Source organism: Takifugu rubripes, chromosome 22 (assembly GCF_901000725.2).
Source record: "Takifugu rubripes chromosome 22, fTakRub1.2, whole genome shotgun sequence".
Classification (NCBI taxonomy): Eukaryota; Metazoa; Chordata; class Actinopteri; order Tetraodontiformes; family Tetraodontidae; genus Takifugu; species Takifugu rubripes.
Genome location: NC_042306.1, coordinates 15,934,909 through 15,955,365, shown reverse-complemented (window position 1 = coordinate 15,955,365; position 20,457 = coordinate 15,934,909). Strand labels below are relative to the sequence as shown.

Genomic DNA, 20,457 nt, shown 5'->3' with positions numbered 1-20,457 from the left:
AGGGGTTAGGGTCAGGGTCAGGCTGAAGGGTCAGGCGGAAGGGTCAGGGTCAGGCTGAAGGGGTTAGGGTTAGGGTCAGGCTGAAGGGTCAGGCGGAAGGGTCAGGCTGAAGGGTCAGGGTCAGGCTGAAGGGTTAGGGTCAGGCTGAAGGGTTAGGGTCAGGCTGAAGGGTTAGGGTCAGGGTCAGGCTGAAGGGTCAGGCGGAAGGGTCAGGGTCAGGCTGAAGGGGTTAGGGTCAGGGTCAGGCTGAAGGGTCAGGCTGAAGGGTTAGGGTCAGGCTGAAGGGTCAGGGTCAGGCTGAAGGGTCAGGGTCAGGCTGAAGGGTCAGGCTGAAGGGTCAGGCTGAAGGGTTAGGGTCAGGGTCAGGCTGAAGGGTCAGGGTCAGGCTGAAGGGTCAGGCGGAAGGGTCAGGGTCAGGCTGAAGGGTCAGGCTGAAGGGTCAGGGTCAGGCTGAAGGGTTAGGGTCAGGGTCAGGCTGAAGGGTCAGGGTCAGGCTGAAGGGTCAGGCTGAAGGGTTAGGGTCAGGGTCAGGCTGAAGGGTCAGGGTCAGGCTGAAGGGTTAGGGTCAGGCTGAAGGGGGGTCCCAGCGGGTGCTGGTGGGACTGAGTTTGGACTCTGGGAAGTCAAATAAAATTGGTATCTGAGAGAGATCATATGTCCCTAGAAGGTCTGGGCCAGGGTGCTGGAGGCCTTCACAAGGGTCAGGGTCAGGGTCAGGGTTGGTGACCTTGGGATGCCGTCCAGCTTTAGTCTAAGGCCATGGTGAGAAGGCTCCTACTGGGACTCATGGTACCGGTGGCTCAACCAGCTTTAAGGGTCACCACCTAGACCAGGCCCACTTTACGGCGGTCCGGTTCTGTGACATGGAGCAGGACCAGTGAAGGGAGATGGGCCGATGGACGATCAGGAGGAGGTTCTCACTGATGAAGCTGCTGCAGATGCTCTTCTTACCATCTCTGCCGTCTGCTCTTCAGGTTGGCCCTGCAGCACGGCGACGGCCACGTCGTGGACTACCTGAGCCAGCCGGTCATCGACTACATCCTGCAGAGTCAGCTGTACATCAGCGCCACAGGATAGAAGCAGCAGACCTCACCGAGACGGGGGGGGGCCTTTCACCGCATCAATACCGGGACGCGCCCGCCCCAAAGCAGCTGGAGTAGATCAGGTCCAGTCCCGTAGTCTCTCGAGGTCTCAAGCAGGGCCCTCCAACACCATCCTGTCTTTGTTCTGTGACTTTACCGCGTGGGCGGGGCTTGAGCTGTGGGCGCGCTTCCTGGTCATTTTCATGTTTGGGACGCATGACGCATGAGCAGATGTGGAACTCTGTCATATTTGGGACTTCATGGAATAGAAATCTAAATGTTAAATCAGCACCAAAATGCAGCATTAAAGATAAAAGACTTAATCCATCGAAAACCTCAAATCATTGCAACTAAAAAAGTTGTTTAAAATGCAACTAAGATGCTTCCACACGTTTGTCTTGGCCTGAATATGTGAACTCATATATTGAGTAGTAACATTATCTACAAATATCATTTAGCTGCAAAAAAAGGTTTCTGATTTCTACATTTAGCTTCATTTATTCGTTCAGCTTTATTTCAGATACAAGTCTTCGTAGTTGCTGAAGATTTTGAATGTTGGGCCACTCAAGCTAACCTTTGCTAACCTTTGAAGATTCAAGTTTTGAAAGGGAACATCAAGTCTGTGACAGACTAATGCACAAAGCATAATCCTGCTATAATATACTCGAAAGTACCACGTTGCTAACAGTCACAGGCTAACACTCCCAATCACGTAGGCTCCATAACCTCATGCTGACCTTATATGATGGGTCAAAGTGAGGAGAAGGTTTAAGTAAACCAACATGTGTGATATCACGCTAACATCTAGACCAAATCCAAGTTGTAGTTGATGACGAAGGGAGTTATTTAGGGGCTGATGTGCAGCTAATTTAAATAAGATCTGATTCTGCAGATTGTTGCATGAGGCCCTGAAACTGGCAGAGCTCCGGTCACGGAGCAGAGCAACAGCTCAACGGATCTGTTCCACACACACTCATGATGACGACGATGACGTAGTCTCTTCTTTGCATGTTTGCTGTTAGCTTATTTCCCTTAGCTTGGTTAGCACTGGTAGACCTGTTAGCTTGTTTTTGAATGTGGGTTCCTCTGCCTGCTGGTTTGCATGTGTAATCAGTTCAGTTCCAGTAGTGACATTAATCTGACTGTTTATTAAAGCTGTCAAATATAAATATGAATGTAACATTCAGCAAAGATTCACACATCTGATGCTGCGCTAGTCTTTTTCTTCTGTAGCTTCTGTCAGTTTTATTTGAATAAATGTCACCTTTACTTCAGTTTTTGTTTTTATATCACCAATTCTATCATCATTCTTCTGCTGAATGTGGATCTCCAACCTGGGACAGACCCCAGGCTTTTTCACTGTGCACAATCTAATGTACGCATCTATATGGCCAATTAGGAATCAGACAAAATGCACTTCTATGACAATGTTTTTCATCATCATTTACCTTCTTAAATTAAAGAACTTTGAGTCAAAGGAACAGCTCTTGATTTTCTTTCATTTCTATTATTCATTTTTCTGCGAATGGTTACAGTAAAAAAAAAAATTAAAAATGCCCTTTTTTCCCGGGTGGTCTGCTCATTCTCCTGGCCGGCAGCCTGGGGGCGCTGCACAGTATTAGTATTATAGTCTCTATAGGCTCTCAGTGCTCCCAGGACCACGGGGGCCACCCTGGTCATCCTGGCCAGTAGATGTGGCTCCTAGATCTTGTGGGGCTCTCAGTGCTCCCAGGACCACGGGGGCCACCCTGGTCATCCTGGCCAGTAGATGTGGCTCCTAGATCTTGTGGGGCTCTCAGTGCTCCCAGGACCACGGGGGCCACCCTGGTCATCCTGGCCAGTAGATGTGGCTCCTAGATCTTGTGGGGCTCTCAGTGCTCCCAGCACCACGGGGGCCACCCTGGTCATCCTGGCCAGTAGATGTGGCTCCTAGATCTCGTGGGGCTCTCAGTGCTCCCAGCACCACGGGGGCCACCCTGGTCATCCTGGCCAGTAGATGTGGCTCCTAGATCTTGTGGGGCTCTCAGTGCTCCCAGCACCACGGGGGCCACCCTGGTCATCCTGGCCAGTAGATGTGGCTCCTAGATCTTGTGGGGCTCTCAGTGCTCCCAGGACCACGGGGGCCACCCTGGTCATCCTGGCCAGTAGATGTGGCTCCTAGATCTTGTGGGGCTCTCAGTGCTCCCAGGACCAAGGGGGCCACCCTGGTCATCCTGGCCAGTAGATGTGGCTCCTAGATCTTGTGGGGCTCTCAGTGCTCCCAGGACCACGGGGGCCACCCTGGTCATCCTGGCCAGTAGATGTGGCTCCTAGATCTTGTGGGGCTCTCAGTGCTCCCAGGACCACGGGGGCCACCCTGGTCATCCTGGCCAATAGCTGTGGCTCCTAGATCTTGTGGGGCTCTCAGTGCTCCCAGGACCACGGGGGCCACCCTGGTCATCCTGGCCAGTAGATGTGGCTCCTAGATCTTGTGGGGCTCTCAGTGCTCCCAGGACCACGGGGGCCACCCTGGTCATCCTGGCCAGTAGATGTGGCTCCTAGATCTTGTGGGGCTCTCAGTGCTCCCAGCACCACGGGGGCCACCCTGGTCATCCTGGCCAGTAGATGTGGCTCCTAGATCTTGTGGGGCTCTCAGTGCTCCCAGCACCACGGGGGCCACCCTGGTCATCCTGGCCAGTAGATGTGGCTCCTAGATCTTGTGGGGCTCTCAGTGCTCCCAGGACCAAGGGGGCCACCCTGGTCATCCTGGCCAGTAGATGTGGCTCCTAGATCTTGTGGGGCTCTCAGTGCTCCCAGCACCACGGGGGCCACCCTGGTCATCCTGGCCAGTAGATGTGGCTCCTAGATCTTGTGGGGCTCTCAGTGCTCCCAGGACCACGGGGGCCACCCTGGTCATCCTGGCCAATAGCTGTGGCTCCTAGATCTTGTGGGGCTCTCAGTGCTCCCAGGACCACGGGGGCCACCCTGGTCATCCTGGCCAGTAGATGTGGCTCCTAGATCTTGTGGGGCTCTCAGTGCTCCCAGGACCACGGGGGCCACCCTGGTCATCCTGGCCAGTAGATGTGGCTCCTAGATCTTGTGGGGCTCTCAGTGCTCCCAGGACCACGGGGGCCACCCTGGTCATCCTGGCCAGTAGATGTGGCTCCTAGATCTTGTGGGGCTCTCAGTGCTCCCAGGACCACGGGGGCCACCCTGGTCATCCTGGCCAGTAGATGTGGCTCCTAGATCTTGTGGGGCTCTCAGTGCTCCCAGGACCACGGGGGCCACCCTGGTCATCCTGGCCAGTAGATGTGGCTCCTAGATCTTGTGGGGCTCTCAGTGCTCCCAGCACCACGGGGGCCACCCTGGTCATCCTGGCCAGTAGATGTGGCTCCTAGATCTTGTGGGGCTCTCAGTGCTCCCAGGACCACGGGGGCCACCCTGGTCATCCTGGCCAGTAGATGTGGCTCCTAGATCTTGTGGGGCTCTCAGTGCTCCCAGGACCACGGGGGCCACCCTGGTCATCCTGGCCAGTAGATGTGGCTCCTAGATCTTGTGGGGCTCTCAGTGCTCCCAGCACCACGGGGGCCACCCTGGTCATCCTGGCCAGTAGATGTGGCTCCTAGATCTTGTGGGGCTCTCAGTGCTCCCAGCACCACGGGGGCCACCCTGGTCATCCTGGCCAGTAGATGTGGCTCCTAGATCTTGTGGGGCTCTCAGTGCTCCCAGGACCAAGGGGGCCACCCTGGTCATCCTGGCCAGTAGATGTGGCTCCTAGATCTTGTGGGGCTCTCAGTGCTCCCAGCACCACGGGGGCCACCCTGGTCATCCTGGCCAGTAGATGTGGCTCCTAGATCTTGTGGGGCTCTCAGTGCTCCCAGGACCACGGGGGCCACCCTGGTCATCCTGGCCAGTAGCTGTGGCTCCTAGATCTTGTGGGGCTCTCAGTGCTCCCAGGACCACGGGGGCCACCCTGGTCATCCTGGCCAGTAGATGTGGCTCCTAGATCTTGTGGGGCTCTCAGTGCTCCCAGGACCACGGGGGCCACCCTGGTCATCCTGGCCAGTAGATGTGGCTCCTAGATCTTGTGGGGCTCTCAGTGCTCCCAGGACCACGGGGGCCACCCTGGTCATCCTGGCCAGTAGATGTGGCTCCTAGATCTTGTGGGGCTCTCAGTGCTCCCAGGACCACGGGGGCCACCCTGGTCATCCTGGCCAGTAGATGTGGCTCCTAGATCTTGTGGGGCTCTCAGTGCTCCCAGGACCACGGGGGCCACCCTGGTCATCCTGGCCAGTAGATGTGGCTCCTAGATCTTGTGGGGCTCTCAGTGCTCCCAGCACCACGGGGGCCACCCTGGTCATCCTGGCCAGTAGATGTGGCTCCTAGATCTTGTGGGGCTCTCAGTGCTCCCAGGACCACGGGGGCCACCCTGGTCATCCTGGCCAGTAGATGTGGCTCCTAGATCTTGTGGGGCTCTCAGTGCTCCCAGGACCACGGGGGCCACCCTGGTCATCCTGGCCAGTAGATGTGGCTCCTAGATCTTGTGGGGCTCTCAGTGCTCCCAGGACCACGGGGGCCACCCTGGTCATCCTGGCCAGTAGATGTGGCTCCTAGATCTTGTGGGGCTCTCAGTGCTCCCAGGACCACGGGGGCCACCCTGGTCATCCTGGCCAGTAGATGTGGCTCCTAGATCTTGTGGGGCTCTCAGTGCTCCCAGGACCACGGGGGCCACCCTGGTCATCCTGGCCAGTAGATGTGGCTCCTAGATCTTGTGGGGCTCTCAGTGCTCCCAGGACCACGGGGGCCACCCTGGTCATCCTGGCCAGTAGATGTGGCTCCTGTCAGGACCTTGTGCTGTTCAGTGTGTTGGGAACTGCTTCTTGCTCCGGGAGGCTGCTGCAGCCTGGTCTTTTGGCATTAGTGTTATGGGATCATATGTAACTACACACACACACACACACACACGCATATTTGCAAAGTTTTATTTCAGTGCAGATAAAAACAATTGGACACAGAATTCTTATGCACTCGTCAGTTTCTACAGAAAAACCTGAGTTTATGTGCAGCAGTTAAAAATGAGGAATTTACCTGTAAAAATGTGAAACGCTGAACCATAAAACTGTTCAGGTGAAGGCAACAGACTAAAATCATCAGTGGGACAGTAGACAAATGTTCCCGGGCCAAAGTGCCCTTCAGAGGGGCACCCTGACGCTAGCTAGCTTTAGTATTAGCCAAGCCCCTCCGTTTCTCAGCGCCAGCGTGACAGACCAGGTCTGTGCTCAGGGATTCTCAATGGGGAGCGTGTTGAAGCAGCCATTGGGGACTGACTGTAAGATGACCTTCAGGTTTTCTATGTCTGCCAAGATGTTGTCAATATCTGTGTTGATACCATAGAGGCGGCGTTTCTGAGCAGCTTCTTGGGCCTCCACGTCGCTGAGCCAGGGCTTCAGGTGCTGCTCCACATTCCTCTGAGCACCATCTACAGAGGCTTCCACCTGCTGCAGACGCTTCAGGTCCACAGCATCGGTCTGATCTGAGTAGGACAAGACAGCGTGGCAGGATGACTCTGCTCCTCCAGAAAAACACACTGTCGTGATGCTAAAGCTTTGCGTTTGGGTTTGAAAGGCTTAGCTTTGGCTTCCTGGAGGTTTCATCTATCAGCAAACTCAGACTCACTCAGCTGAGAGAACAGGTTGTTGATCTCACGCAACGTTTCGTCCACAGCTGCTCTGCTCTGTCGGGCTTGTTGGAGGGCCCCAGCAGCTCCAGCAGAACCCTACAGGAACATCAGCTTCAGACTCTTGTGTGTGAATTGTGTGTGACAGTTGTTGCATAGATGTTCACCTGCACGCTCTCGTCCTCCAGCCTCCTGACAGCATCCAGCTCAATGTTCAGGTCTCCGTCCACTCTCTCCAACTTCACCTTCAGATCCTCGCTGTCCCCCTTCAGTTGGCTGCTTTCACTGACGATAACGTTTTGAGGTGGTAAAGATCCGAATGTCCCCTAAAGACCAAAGACACATGAGCAGTGAGCGATTCTGGAGATGTGTGGATGGATGAAGGGGTGGGCGACTGTCACCTCTATGCTGTTGACCAGGTTCTCCAGCACATTTATGGTCCCCAAGCTTTGATTATAGTCCTCAGACATGTCTCTCAGGACAGACTGCGTCTCCTCATTGCTGCGGACAGCTTGCTGGATGGTGGAGTTGATGCCATGGAGACGCTGGATGGCCGCGTTGGCTTCAGTTCTGTAGTTATTGATCTGCTGAGTAAATCCTGTGGAGAAGATCTGTGGTGTTCAGTAGGTCTTAAACCACACCGGGCAGGGTTACAGTGGGTGGTTGTCTTCGTACCCTTCAGGGTATTCAGAGCGTCCCTCAGCTCGTCTGTGCTGCCGTTGATGCGCCGAAGAGCATCGTTGGTTTCATCTCTGGCAACGTCAGTTCTGTTCAGCAGCTTTTCAACCTGCTGTCATGAGGACGTCAGTATTTTAGAAGTGGAGCACAGGAGCAGACATGACATCTTCTGCTAACGAAGAATTTTAACGAGTGTGCCCCCCCCCACCACCACCAGGGTCTCTTTCATGTTCCTTCTTCTATTGGTGGGTAGCTCCCTTTGAACAAGCAGCGATATTTAGAAAGTAATGCTGATGCTATCTGTGAGGTGATGAGCTTGCTAGTTAGCCGCCAGTGCTAATGAGGAAAATTCAGCCTGTCAGCAACATTTCTGTAGCATTATTTATATATTGTTACAATTATGTGCTAACGTACTTAAGTTGGCCCCGCCCATAATCAAGTCCGGTGGCATCAATCATGCATCGAGCAACGGGTGGACACTGATTTGGACGTGCATGTAAAGGCACTTTGTGGGCGCGTGCACGTCATTTTCCAGCCCTAGTTTGAACACACTTGCAGGGAGCACAAATGACAGCAGAACAGCGGCAGAACCATGTTCCTCTGGGTCACATCCAGAGGAACAGGTCAAGATACCTTCCCAGATGTCCGGCCTTCGTTCAGCAGGTTCTCTGCTGCCACCTTGTTTTGCTCGACTCCCCTTTGGAACACATCAAAGTCTTCTTGGCCCTTGTTGGCTGCCCCTGTCAGGTCGCTCAGCACAGAGGCCATGCTGTGCACCCCATCCTAATCAGAAGAACACAGGTTAGTCCACCTACATTTCCTCGGCTAAACTCTTGAAGCCTAACCTTCAGGGCTGATGGGATTTCTTGCTCCAACTGTGTGATTTCTTTGTGCATGTTGTTAGCCACCATGTTTTCATCTGCGGCCTCACTGCTGAGACGCTCGGCCCGGTTCTCCAACCCTTTCACCTGTGCGGCTGTTTGCTCGTACCTGGATACAAACACACAAAAGAGAGATGGTAGAAACCTGTCCAACGTTAATGTGCAGAAGTTAACCTAGCGTATATTTACTGAGGAAGCTGTAATACTAGTAGGAGTAGTCTGTGTAAATTCTCAGTCATCCAGGTCATTGTATCCAAGGTAGTTTTCTCTGTCAACTGGACTGGGTTTCTTCTCTTGAAGACGTTTCGCCTTCTATCCAGAAGGCTTCATCAGTTCTGAAATCGCTGGGGAGAGAGCTTGAAAATATATAGCCCCTGTGGACCATTTGCATGCTAATGATCTGGGTGGTCACCTGAGAGTCGTTAGCAGGGTCGTTGGTCGGGTCGTTCACCTAGTTTCTGTTGAGATGTCTCCCCTTTGTCTGCTGGGTCACATGGTGATGAGTCACTGGGTCTCTTGGAATGGTGTGAATGTTTGTTTTGCTGTTGGAAGGAGTGGAGGACTGCATTGTATGTGGGTGATAGGAAGTGCCTCAGGCCACCACCTCTGTTTAAGGATGGTTTCTCCAATTTAACATGGATAGCTTCCTTGACACCCCTTTCGAACCAGCGGTCTTCTCTGGCCAGTATCCGTACTTGGCTGTCCTCGAAGGAGTGCCCACTCTCCTTTAAGTGTAAGTGGACTGCTGAATCCTGACCCGAAGAGGTGGCACGTCTGTGTTGTGCCATTCTTCTGTGTAGAGGTTGTTTGGTTTCCCCAATGTACAGTTCCTTGCATTTCTCCTGGCACTGTACAGCATAAACAACATTACTTTGTTTGGGTCTTGGTGTCTTGTCCTTTGGGTGGACCAGCCTCTGTCTGAGAGTGTTGCTGGGTTTGAAATGAACCGGTATGTCGTGTTTCTGGAGGATCCTCCTAAACTTCTCCGAGACTCCAGACAGGTAGGGGATGGAAACGCTGCGGCGTTTGTTTCTCTCCTCCTCTCCTTTGCTGAGGTCTTGCTTTCTTGAGGTTTTGGTGAAGGCCCAGTCTGGGTAGCCACATGTTTTGAGAGCTGTCTTAATGTGGTCCTGTTCCTTCTTTCTGCCTTGGGATGTGGTGGGTATTTCTCTGGCCCGGTGTTGGAGAGTTCTGATCACTCCCAACTTGTGTTCCAGTGGGTGGTGAGAGTCAAACTGGAGGTACTGGTCGGTGTGTGTAGGTTTTCTGTAGACTTCGATGGTGAGATTTCTGTCCTCAGTGATCTTGACTGCGCAGTCCAGAAAGGCCAGACTGTTTCCTTTAACCTCTTCCCGGGTGAATTTTACATGCTCGTCTGTTTTGTTGAGGTGATCGGAGAACGCTTCCAATTCTTGTATTTGAATTTTGACCCAGGTGTCATCCACATACCTGAACCAGTGGCTTGGCGCAGTTCCTGTGAAGGATGTCAGGGCCTGGGATTCCACCTTCTCCATGTATAGATTGGCAACTATAGGGGATACTGGTGAGCCCATGGCACAGCCATGTTTCTGCCTGTAGAAGCCTTCTCTGTACTGGAAATAGGTGGTGTTCAAACACAGGTCCAGCATGGTGCAGATTTGGGCCGGTGTTAAGATTGTTCTTTCTGTAAGATTCTTGTCCAATAGAAGGTGCTTGTGGATGGTGTCTATGGCGCTGGCGGTGGGGATGCACGTGAAGAGTGACGTGACATCATAAGATACCATAGTCTCTTTGGCAACACCCCACACCACATCAAAAACTCCCAAGACTTTGCTCAAAAAGTCGTTGGACTCACACTACTTCCAGAAGAGACTATGGTATCTTATGATGTCACGTCACTCTTCACGTGCATCCCCACCGCCAGCGCCATAGACACCATCCACAAGCACCTTCTATTGGACAAGAATCTTACAGAAAGAACAATCTTAACACCGGCCCAAATCTGCACCATGCTGGACCTGTGTTTGAACACCACCTATTTCCAGTACAGAGAAGGCTTCTACAGGCAGAAACATGGCTGTGCCATGGGCTCACCAGTATCCCCTATAGTTGCCAATCTATACATGGAGAAGGTGGAATCCCAGGCCCTGACATCCTTCACAGGAACTGCGCCAAGCCACTGGTTCAGGTATGTGGATGACACCTGGGTCAAAATTCAAATACAAGAATTGGAAGCGTTCTCCGATCACCTCAACAAAACAGACGAGCATGTAAAATTCACCCGGGAAGAGGTTAAAGGAAACAGTCTGGCCTTTCTGGACTGCGCAGTCAAGATCACTGAGGACAGAAATCTCACCATCGAAGTCTACAGAAAACCTACACACACCGACCAGTACCTCCAGTTTGACTCTCACCACCCACTGGAACACAAGTTGGGAGTGATCAGAACTCTCCAACACCGGGCCAGAGAAATACCCACCACATCCCAAGGCAGAAAGAAGGAACAGGACCACATTAAGACAGCTCTCAAAACATGTGGCTACCCAGACTGGGCCTTCACCAAAACCTCAAGAAAGCAAGACCTCAGCAAAGGAGAGGAGGAGAGAAACAAACGCCGCAGCGTTTCCATCCCCTACCTGTCTGGAGTCTCGGAGAAGTTTAGGAGGATCCTCCAGAAACACGACATACCGGTTCATTTCAAACCCAGCAACACTCTCAGACAGAGGCTGGTCCACCCAAAGGACAAGACACCAAGACCCAAACAAAGTAATGTTGTTTATGCTGTACAGTGCCAGGAGAAATGCAAGGAACTGTACATTGGGGAAACCAAACAACCTCTACACAGAAGAATGGCACAACACAGACGTGCCACCTCTTCGGGTCAGGATTCAGCAGTCCACTTACACTTAAAGGAGAGTGGGCACTCCTTCGAGGACAGCCAAGTACAGATACTGGCCAGAGAAGACCGCTGGTTCGAAAGGGGGGTCAAGGAAGCTATCCATGTTAAATTGGAGAAACCATCCTTAAACAGAGGTGGTGGCCTGAGACACTTCCTGTCACCCACATACAATGCAGTCCTCCACTCCTTCCAACAGCAAAACAAACATTCACACCATTCCAGGAGACCCAGTGACTCATCACCATGTGACCCAGCAGACAAAGGGGAGACACCTCAACAGAAACTAGGTGAACGACCCGACCAACGACCCTGCTAACGACTCTCAGGTGACCACCCAGATCATTAGCATGCAAATGGTCCACAGGGGCTGTATATTTTCAAGCTCTCTCCCCAGCGATTTCAGAACTGATGAAGCCTTCTGGATAGAAGGAGGAACGTCTTCAAGAGAAGAAACCCAGTCCAGTTGACAGAGAAAACTACCTTGGATACTAGTAGAAGTAGAAAACTTCTTCCCACTCCCACTAGCAGGTCTGACTAGTGCAATCAATAAGGTGACAGGCTTGATGTTCTCCATCTTCAGCCACTGCTTTGGCCATTGGTGCACCTTCTACATCCATCACTTTGATCTCTGTAAACTAGTAGGTTGGACTGGGTGGACGGGCGGACAGACGGACGGACGGGTAGAGGATGGCTGAATCGCTCATCATTCAGAAGTGACTCACGTGTTCTTAAGATGTCCAATCAGTTCTTTCACTTTGTTCTCGTTGGCCGTGAGAGTCTTGGAGAGAGCCAGAGTCTTCAGAGAGGTATCCAGGGCATCGCCGGAGCGTTGCTGCACAACATCTGCCTCCCTCTGATGCCTGATGGACATGAAAGACAAGCTGCTGAAGAATCCAACTTTGCCAGAAGCAACCTGACAGAAGAGAGCTCACATGTCAGCCAGGCCAGCCGCCGCCTGGAGAAGAGCTGGAAACTGTGAACCCTGAGAAGCGTCTCCTGCAGGGATGTCCTGAGAGCAGTGAGAAGATAAAACATCCTCATCATCAAGGCCAGCATCATCATGCCTCCACCTGCAGGGCCCTCGCTTCAGCTGGCTGGGTTGTGTGATTCTGTAGCCTTACAGCCGATCCGAGGTCGTCCTTGGCCTGGTCCAGTTTCCCTTTGATCTCCTCCAGCAGATTCAGGACCTTTTCCATGTTCCTGGTGTATGACTGGCGTTGTCGTTGGATGTTGTTCTCTCTCATCGCAATGCTGTGGACATGTTGCCTGTTGGCCATTTGAGTTGTGTTTGTAGAAGAAAGATGCTCTTGCAGCTCCCTCTCCAGTCCTGCCAAGCACAGAAAGGTTGTCAAACTGCTCTACGTTTGGAAGAAATTCCCCCCATCGTGAGGTACCAGTCAGCTCCTCCGTGTCGCGTTGTAAGCTGTCCAGCAGATGCTTGATGTTTCTCAGACCAGCTTCCATCTCTGCTCTGCTCTGCTGATCTCCGCCCCCATCCAAGAACAAAATCTCTTCCAGTTTGGTGGCATATTCTTTCATCTGAAAACACGGATCTGTTAGCCCAGGGTTAGGGTTAGGGTTAGGTTAGCCTTAACCCTAACCCTAACCTAACCCTAACCTAACCCTAACCCTAACCCTAACCCCTAACCCCTAACCCCTAACCCTAACCCTAACCTAACCCTAACCCTAACCCTAACTCTAACCCCTAACCCTAACTCTAACCCCTAACCCCTAACCCCTAACCCTAACCCTAACCCTAACCCTAACCTAACCCTAACCCTAACCCTAACTCTAACTCTAACCCTAACCCTAACCCTAACTCTAACCCCTAACCCTAACCCTAACCCCTAACCCCTAACCCTAACCCTAACCCTAACCTAACCCTAACCCTGTGTTCACCTCTATCTGCCAAGTCATTGGCTCAACACCACTGGAGACTTTGGGTTTTGAGCAACAGGAGGTTTCCCATCGCCATGTTATCAGACTGATGTGTGCAGTTAGCCTGTTTGTGTCGAGCACCTCACTAGCACATGCTAACTTTGGTGAACTGTGGCGATAGACCAAAGAGCCACGTTTATCGCCGAGAATCACCTTCATCTTGATGGAAGAGAAACAGGCTGGACAGTTGGAGGTCTGGCACTTGTTGCCCTGGAAACCCGGTTTGCACCGACAGCGGCCCAGATCATCGCACTGTGTGGACTGGGAACCTTGGAGGTCACAGTCACACGCTGGTCCACAAAAGCAGAAACAGACTTTACACGTCAGCAGTGTGGAAGAACAAACTCACCGGATCCGATTTTCCCCTCATTTTAAAAAAGAACCCCATAAATGTTTCTTTTTATCAGTTTTCAACCTTTGTAGCTGAAAAACTCTGAACCGGTTTTCTGTTGGTCCTTTTTCCTTCCTTTCATCCTTCAGGAGTAACGACTAGTTACTTTCCATGTTAGCATCAGGTTATACTTGTGTGTGCGTTGCCTTTGAGGCGACTGCTTGATGACCCCAAATGGAAGAAAAGAAGGTCCCTTACATCTGCAGGCGTCGGACGCTCGGCTGTGGTAGAAATCTGGCAGACAGGCCTGGCAGCTGCGCCCCCTGGTGTTGTTGACACACTTGAGACATTCGCCCGTGCGGCCATCACAACTTCCTGGAGCGCTGATGCTGATGTGCCCGTTGCACTCGCAGGGCCGGCAGGCTCGCTGCACGCCGCTCACAGCGCCCACAGGGTCGCCATAGAAACCCTCTTGACAGACGTCACAGCGGGGACCTGAGCGCAGGAATGATGCCGTCACTCACTGTGTAGCAGCAGCACACTTAGCACGTCGTACCTGTGCTTCCAGGTGGACACTGGTCACAGTGGGGCTGCACGGATCCATCCTTAACTGTGCAGGACACTCCATCTGGACAGGGGCATTTGAGGCAGGTATCAGGGTGCCAGCGGTTCCGATAGAAGCCTCTAGGACAGGTCTGCTCTCCTGGGGTCTCATCTGCAGCGTAACAGTCGCCAGTGTGGGGGTCGCAGCTGCCTCCTCTGCAGCCGCAGGGCTCGCAGGAGCTGAAAGCCCCCTCTGCTGGGTTTGTCCGCTTGAAACCGGCTGAGCAGCTGTTACAGAGGTCACCCTCGTATCCCAGAGGGCAGCGGCAGGTCCACACCCAGTGGGCCACCCTGCCTTCTCCACGCTGAGCTGACACCATCTGAACATTGTCGACATAGCCACGTCCTGAAAAGACAGGAGCCAATAAAGACCATCTGCTCATGTGGGAGACCAAAGCTGCTGAGAGAGAAATCGTGCTGAAGGAGGAAATGACCTTGTCCAAATGTTGCCCGGATCTTCAGGGTGGTGAGGTTCTGGAGCAGCATCTGAAACTGGAAGGTGGAGAGCTGAGGCCTCCAGCCGCTGCTGGGCTGCTCATCCAGCCTGTTAGTGAGAAAGGGTCATAAAAGAGATCATAAAAGAGATGAAAGCCTGGACGTCCTGGACAATTCACATCTTCTTCTGTTCTCTTTCATTCAAAAATATCATTTTGTCCAAATTTGGTTTATCGTCATTCACCTCAGATAGTCGAAATATGCCATAAAACGGGGACTATTCTATAGAATATTCTTTGATAAAAATATATTATCTATATATGTATAGATAATATATATATGAAATATTGAAAGATAAGACTGACTAATCAGATTCAATACAAATGATTGTTTAAATGTAAATCAGCATCTCTATGAACCGTGTTTGACCTTTTTAAACTGAATCAAAAGAAAAGCGCTGGATCTTGAAGTGTAGAAACTTCTCCTCAAACAACAGAAACTGTTTTATGTCAAACATGTAAAGGTTCTCCAGAGGAGAACCCCTCAGCAGCTCTTTGCAGGTCGAAAATGTTCTCACCTGAAACTGTAGTTCACCTTCTGTCTACAGGGGGCAGCAGATCGCAGTGCACCCAATGAAGCGGCAACTCGCAGGCCGGAACCTTCCAGGACCACGTCGCTTTGGGATGGTTGCCGGACGCTGTGGTCCAGACGCAATGAGAAGGAGAAGTTCTGACCATAACTCAGCAGCTGGTTACCCAGGTAAGGAGCTAAAGAAGAGAATCGTCGGTCAGAACAAAAGAGAAAGTGTTGAATAAAAGCTGGCCAAGAAAGAGTGAAAACCGAGTAGAGAGAAAGGAGGGGGAGAAGGAACCGCCGCTGCTGGCCCTGTCCTGATCTTACCTGGTGCATTCAAGTAAACAGGCAAGCTGTTTGTGGAGATCACCTCGAGGTCTTGGTGTCTCGGAGACCAGCGGAAAAGGGCGTCATTTGGACCCATGTCGTTGTCTACTGTTGCCTTCCAACCGTCTGGTCCTAGAAACACAAAAACTCATCTTATTTAGAAACCTGAGGTTAACAACCATCTCCTCAGGGCTAGGTGTTACCGTCAGTGAAGGTGGATGAGATGGGATGGATGGAGTAACCCGACTGAGCAGAACATCGGCTGCTGTGGCCGAAACAGAAACACGGCAGAGCCGAACTCCCAGAATCCCCTCTCAGCTGACGTCTGAAATAAACATGGGTTTGGACGTTGGAATGAAAATGAGCAAAGTGCAGGAAGAGAAGCTGATCTTTGTGTTCGAAAACGAGATTCCTCTGGATTGATGAGCAGCGGAGCCAGAAACCCCCGCTGATCTCCACGGTGACGGCACCAACAGCCCTCACGGAACCATGTGGAAGGTTGAGGAGCAAGCAGCCACGGAGCAGGAACACGACCTCCGGATTTGCTGCGTCTTTAAGGTCGCTCACTCTGGTTTTGCTTCATGTAGCCGATAATGGCTTCAAACCCAAGAGGGCCTCATCAGATGGAGAAAGACCAGGGCGTGATTGCAATGCCAGGAGATTCAGGAGCAAAACAAACACATTTAGCAGCTAATTTTGACATGAACGGGATATTAGAGGAATTTCATTCACTGGAATAATTCTGTTTGATCCACAAACAGAATCCAAGAAAGGAAGTGGTACCCTTCCAAATGAGAAGTTTAGTGTGCACGATAGCCTGGTAGCTCATAAAACAGCCCTCTGGACAGAAGGTAGACCTGCCTAAACAGGAGGGACAGACTGGCTGACACCCTTCTGTGGGTGGCCCTTCCTGAGGACCTTGCAGAACTTCATCGTGGACAAGAGGAAGATGAGGCTAATGTGGGGCAGGTTCCCCTGCTGGGACACTACTGTAGCTGTTCATTGCTTATTACAGGTCCTGGAGAGCTTCAAGGACTCTGTCTGACTCTGCTGAATGAATAATTCACCATGACATCTTCAGAGACAACATGCTTGTCTGTGTCTCCCTGGAGCTCCCCAAACCCTTCCATCGTCCACCTCTGGACAACTCCTCCTCAACCCCTAACCCCAACCCTTCCATCGTCCACCACTGGACAACTCCTCCTCAACCCCTAACCCCAACCCTTCCATCGTCCACCACTGGACAACTCCTCCTCAACCCCTAACCCCAACCCTTCCATCGTCCACCACTGGACAACTCCTCCTCAACCCCTAACCCCAACCCTTCCATCGTCCACCACTGGACAACTCCTCCTCAACCCCTAACCCCAACCCTTCCATCGTCCACCACTGGACAACTCCTCCTCAACCCCTAGCCCCAACCCTTCCATCGTCCACCACTGGACAACTCCTCCTCAACCCCTAACCCCAACCCTTCCATCGTCCACCACTGGACAACTCCTCCTCAACCCCTAACCCCAACCCTTCCATCGTCCACCACTGGACAACTCCTCCTCAACCCCTAGCCCCAACCCTTCCATCGTCCACCACTGGACACTCCTCCTCAACCCCTAACCCCAACCCTTCCATCGTCCACCACTGGACAACTCCTCCTCAACCCCTAGCCCCAACCCTTCCATCGTCCACCACTGGACAACTCCTCCTCAACCCCTAACCCCAACCCTTCCATCGTCCACCACTGGACAACTCCTCCTCAACCCCTAACCCCAACCCTTCCATCGTCCACCACTGGACAACTCCTCCTCAACCCCTAACCCCAACCCTTCCATCGTCCACCACTGGACAACTCCTCCTCAACCCCTAACCCCAACCCTTCCATCGTCCACCACTGGACAACTCCTCCTCATCCCCTAACCCCAACCCTTCCATCGTCCACCACTGGACAACTCCTCCTCAACCCCTAGCCCCAACCCTTCCATCGTCCACCACTGGACAACTCCTCCTCAACCCCTAGCCCCAACCCTTCCATCGTCCACCACTGGACAACTCCTCCTCAACCCCTAACCCCAACCCTTCCATCGTCCACCACTGGACAACTCCTCCTCAACCCCTAACCCCAACCCTTCCATCGTCCACCACTGGACAACTCCTCCTCAACCCCTAACCCCAACCCTTCCATCGTCCACCACTGGACAACTCCTCCTCAACCCCTAACCCCAACCCTTCCATCGTCCACCTCTGGACAACTCCTCCTCAACCCCTAGCCCCAACCCTTCCATCGTCCACCACTGGACAACTCCTCCTCAACCCCTAGCCCCAACCCTTCCATCGTCCACCACTGGACAACTCCTCCTCAACCCCTAACCCCAACCCTTCCATCGTCCACCACTGGACAACTCCTCCTCAACCCCTAACCCCAACCCTTCCATCGTCCACCTCTGGACAACTCCTCCTCAACCCCTAGCCCCAACCCTTCCATCGTCCACCACTGGACAACTCCTCCTCAACCCCTAACCCCAACCCAAATGACCGACATTATTGCGGCTATCAACACTTTCTCTGCCAGACAGCCAACGCAGAAATGGGCCCCCTTCCACCAACAATCTTATCTCCACCTTTGTCTGCAGCCGTTTGGTCCGATGGGTCCGTCCGAGCATCGGGTGCATTTTTCTCCTGAGACGGCTTCTTTGCAGTAGCAGCGCCCCCTGCTGTCACAGGTGGAGTTGATGGCTCCTAGAGGGAAAGTCTAACATTAGCTGCTGAACAGAACCATCTAGCTTAGATAAGGCCTATTAATGGTCTTTTCTCACCAACAGGGTCACAGCCACATGCTGAACAGCCCAGTCCTGCCACCTGCTGGTAGAACCCGTCCTTGCAGCGCTCACAGTGCCGTCCGGTAGTGTTTCCCTGGCAGTTGATGCAGTGGAGCCCCCAGGCATCCTGAAGGCAATACTGAGACCTTCCATTGCAGGAGCAATGCCATCTGGCTGCAAGTGGAGGAAACATCTGTGTCTGTCGTTTTTCTTCTGCTGAATTTGACGACTTTAAAGCTCATTCATGTTTACAGAAAATGAAGCTCACACAGTTCAGCAGTGGGAAGATGAAATTAGCACCAAAAGGCATCAACTTAAACAGGAAGCACTCTTGTTCAATGTTTTTGTGCAAAGGCATTGTTGTGTTTCTGCCTTGAACAGTTTTATAGTCAACCTGAAAGTAGAACCCTGAAAATGAGTGGGTGCCCCAGGAAATCTGAGCTCTCTGAGAGCTTTGACTAAGGCATCAGACCTTCGTTCACTGTTAGCAGCCCAGAATCCTCTCACCTGTCCCAACAATCAACACCCACGGCTCCTCCAGAAGAACTTCAGAAAGAACAAGTCAAAACCCTGTTTGACTGCGGAAGACCTCCAGGAAGCTCTGGCTGAACCTGGAGTTGTGCTTCACTGTCCGAAACAAGGAGCCAGCTGAGTCTACTGACTTGAACATCAAAGGACATCAGAGGATGTTCCTTAAGAGGCCAGCAGCAGCCTGAGGAACCACTCATCATCTTTCTGAAAACCTCAGGTGATCTCTGAGCAACATGCAATAAGCAAAAATAGTGCATTTTCAGATGCCATAACAAGCTAGCCTGCTAGCAGTTAACCGCTTGTGTCCATGCTGACAATGTTTCAGGCTTTTGTGTTTGACTGGAGAACAAATGTGGAAGGTAGGCTGTATTAGACTGGAACAGTTCCCAACACTCTTTTACAGTCCCTACACGGACAGGACACAGTTATTCCCAGCCAGTATCCACTCTGAAGCCAGTGGAACAGAGACATAACTGGCACCACTGGCAACATCTGGCAGCTTAACGTCTAACTAACAACTCCGTAACAATGAGCTCTGCCAGAGTGTCGGACTCGAGGGTGTGTCTGATGATCAGAACAAGGTCCAGTGATTCAGCAGCTGATTGGTCACGCCTGAATAATTTAGCATGAGTCAGTGTCTGCAGGACAGATTCCAACGTGTGTCGGGACGGGATTCTTGCCCGAGGAGGCCCGGTTGAAGCTCCGGGGAAGATTTTAAAATCTGAGGGGAGCAAAACAATCTGAACAAACCATCATTTCTTAACCCCACAGTCTACTTACACAACAAATATTAGCACAATTAGCAGTAATGCTAACCTCAGAGACAAGGACGAGCCAGTTTGAACACTGAATAACGACAGCTGGCGGATCGAGCGCTGAAATCAATTAAAAAAATCATCTCTCTCTTCATATTATTGAACCACTGAAGGATAAATTCCAGGAATCCAAGTGTGAACATCGACTCAGAGAGAGTCTGATAAGAAGCAGCTTCACAGTCAGACACTTTAACACGGGTCAGATTTCTGCTTGTTACAGCAACATTCAACAAAGGAGCAGTTCCAGGAAAGAGCCGCGGCGTTCCGAAACGCTTCCAAACAAGGCAACTGGCCCTTTCTTCCCTTCTATTTTCTAACAAGAGCTCAGGTGGATTCAAACATAAATGTGGAAAATGTTCACGTTGCAGCTCTTTTATTGCTGAAACTGTTGCACCTAAATTAGAAATGACTTGCAATTTTAAACCACTTTCAGCTGCAGGATCAGATCTGACACTGTGTGTGTGTGTGTGTGTGTGTGTGTGTGTGTGTGTGTGTGTACTTACAATAGTGTCTGTATGTTGCCTGGACGACACAGGCGGCAGCGAGAAGCAGATAGAGGGAAACACAACTGCTGATCTTCATGTTGAGATTACCTTCAAATTCCTGGTTGCCGACTTTTAACTCGTCTACTGCTGCAGGTCTCAACATGCCCCCCCACACACACCACACCCTTCACACACATGCGCACACACACACACACACACCCTCCCACCACGCCCCTTCACACACAGGTTGCTCACAATGATGTGGCGATGACATAAAGATGCTTCACAGACAGTCTGTTCATGTTTGTGAAAATATTAAAATTCACCATAAAACGCATGAAACTGTTGCAGGATGAGTCTAAAATCCAGACCTGTACAGGGAGGTGGGTCTGCACAGGTGCCCCGCACCTCCCTCCCCTTACACCCACCAC

The 20,457-nt window shown here is 52.0% G+C and overlaps 2 protein-coding genes across 3 annotated transcripts in view; one reads left to right on the top strand and one right to left on the bottom strand.

The window, feature by feature from the left end:
- nmnat2 (nicotinamide nucleotide adenylyltransferase 2) overlaps positions 1-2,563 on the top strand; it is an 11,471-nt gene extending 8,908 nt beyond the window's left edge. Inside the window, exon 11 of the mRNA XM_029830543.1 lies at positions 975-2,563. Within this exon, the coding sequence (XP_029686403.1) occupies positions 975-1,077 (103 nt within the window). The 3' untranslated portion in view covers positions 1,078-2,563. The remainder of the gene's footprint in view (positions 1-974) is intronic.
- Positions 2,564-6,028: 3,465 nt separating this feature from the next.
- lamc2 (laminin, gamma 2) lies at positions 6,029-20,199 on the bottom strand. Of its 2 annotated transcripts, none has more exons than XM_029831511.1 (21): positions 20,045-20,199; positions 18,193-18,369; positions 17,998-18,115; positions 15,586-15,707; positions 15,383-15,514; positions 15,060-15,249; positions 14,482-14,591; positions 14,001-14,393; positions 13,703-13,939; positions 13,267-13,403; positions 12,570-12,714; positions 12,297-12,502; positions 12,108-12,184; positions 11,898-12,035; positions 8,262-8,406; positions 8,050-8,199; positions 7,414-7,528; positions 7,140-7,336; positions 6,906-7,064; positions 6,738-6,837; positions 6,029-6,594 (listed from the first exon to the last, which is right to left on the bottom strand). In XM_029831511.1, exons 1-21 carry the CDS (start codon positions 20,187-20,189, stop codon positions 6,341-6,343), a joined length of 3,447 nt encoding a protein of 1,148 aa, XP_029687371.1. In that variant the 5' UTR covers positions 20,190-20,199; the 3' UTR covers positions 6,029-6,340. The 2 variants fall into 2 exon arrangements, with proteins under 2 accessions (XP_029687371.1, XP_029687372.1); XM_029831512.1 differs by having other exon boundaries at positions 7,414-7,525.
- Positions 20,200-20,457: the final 258 nt, after the last annotated feature.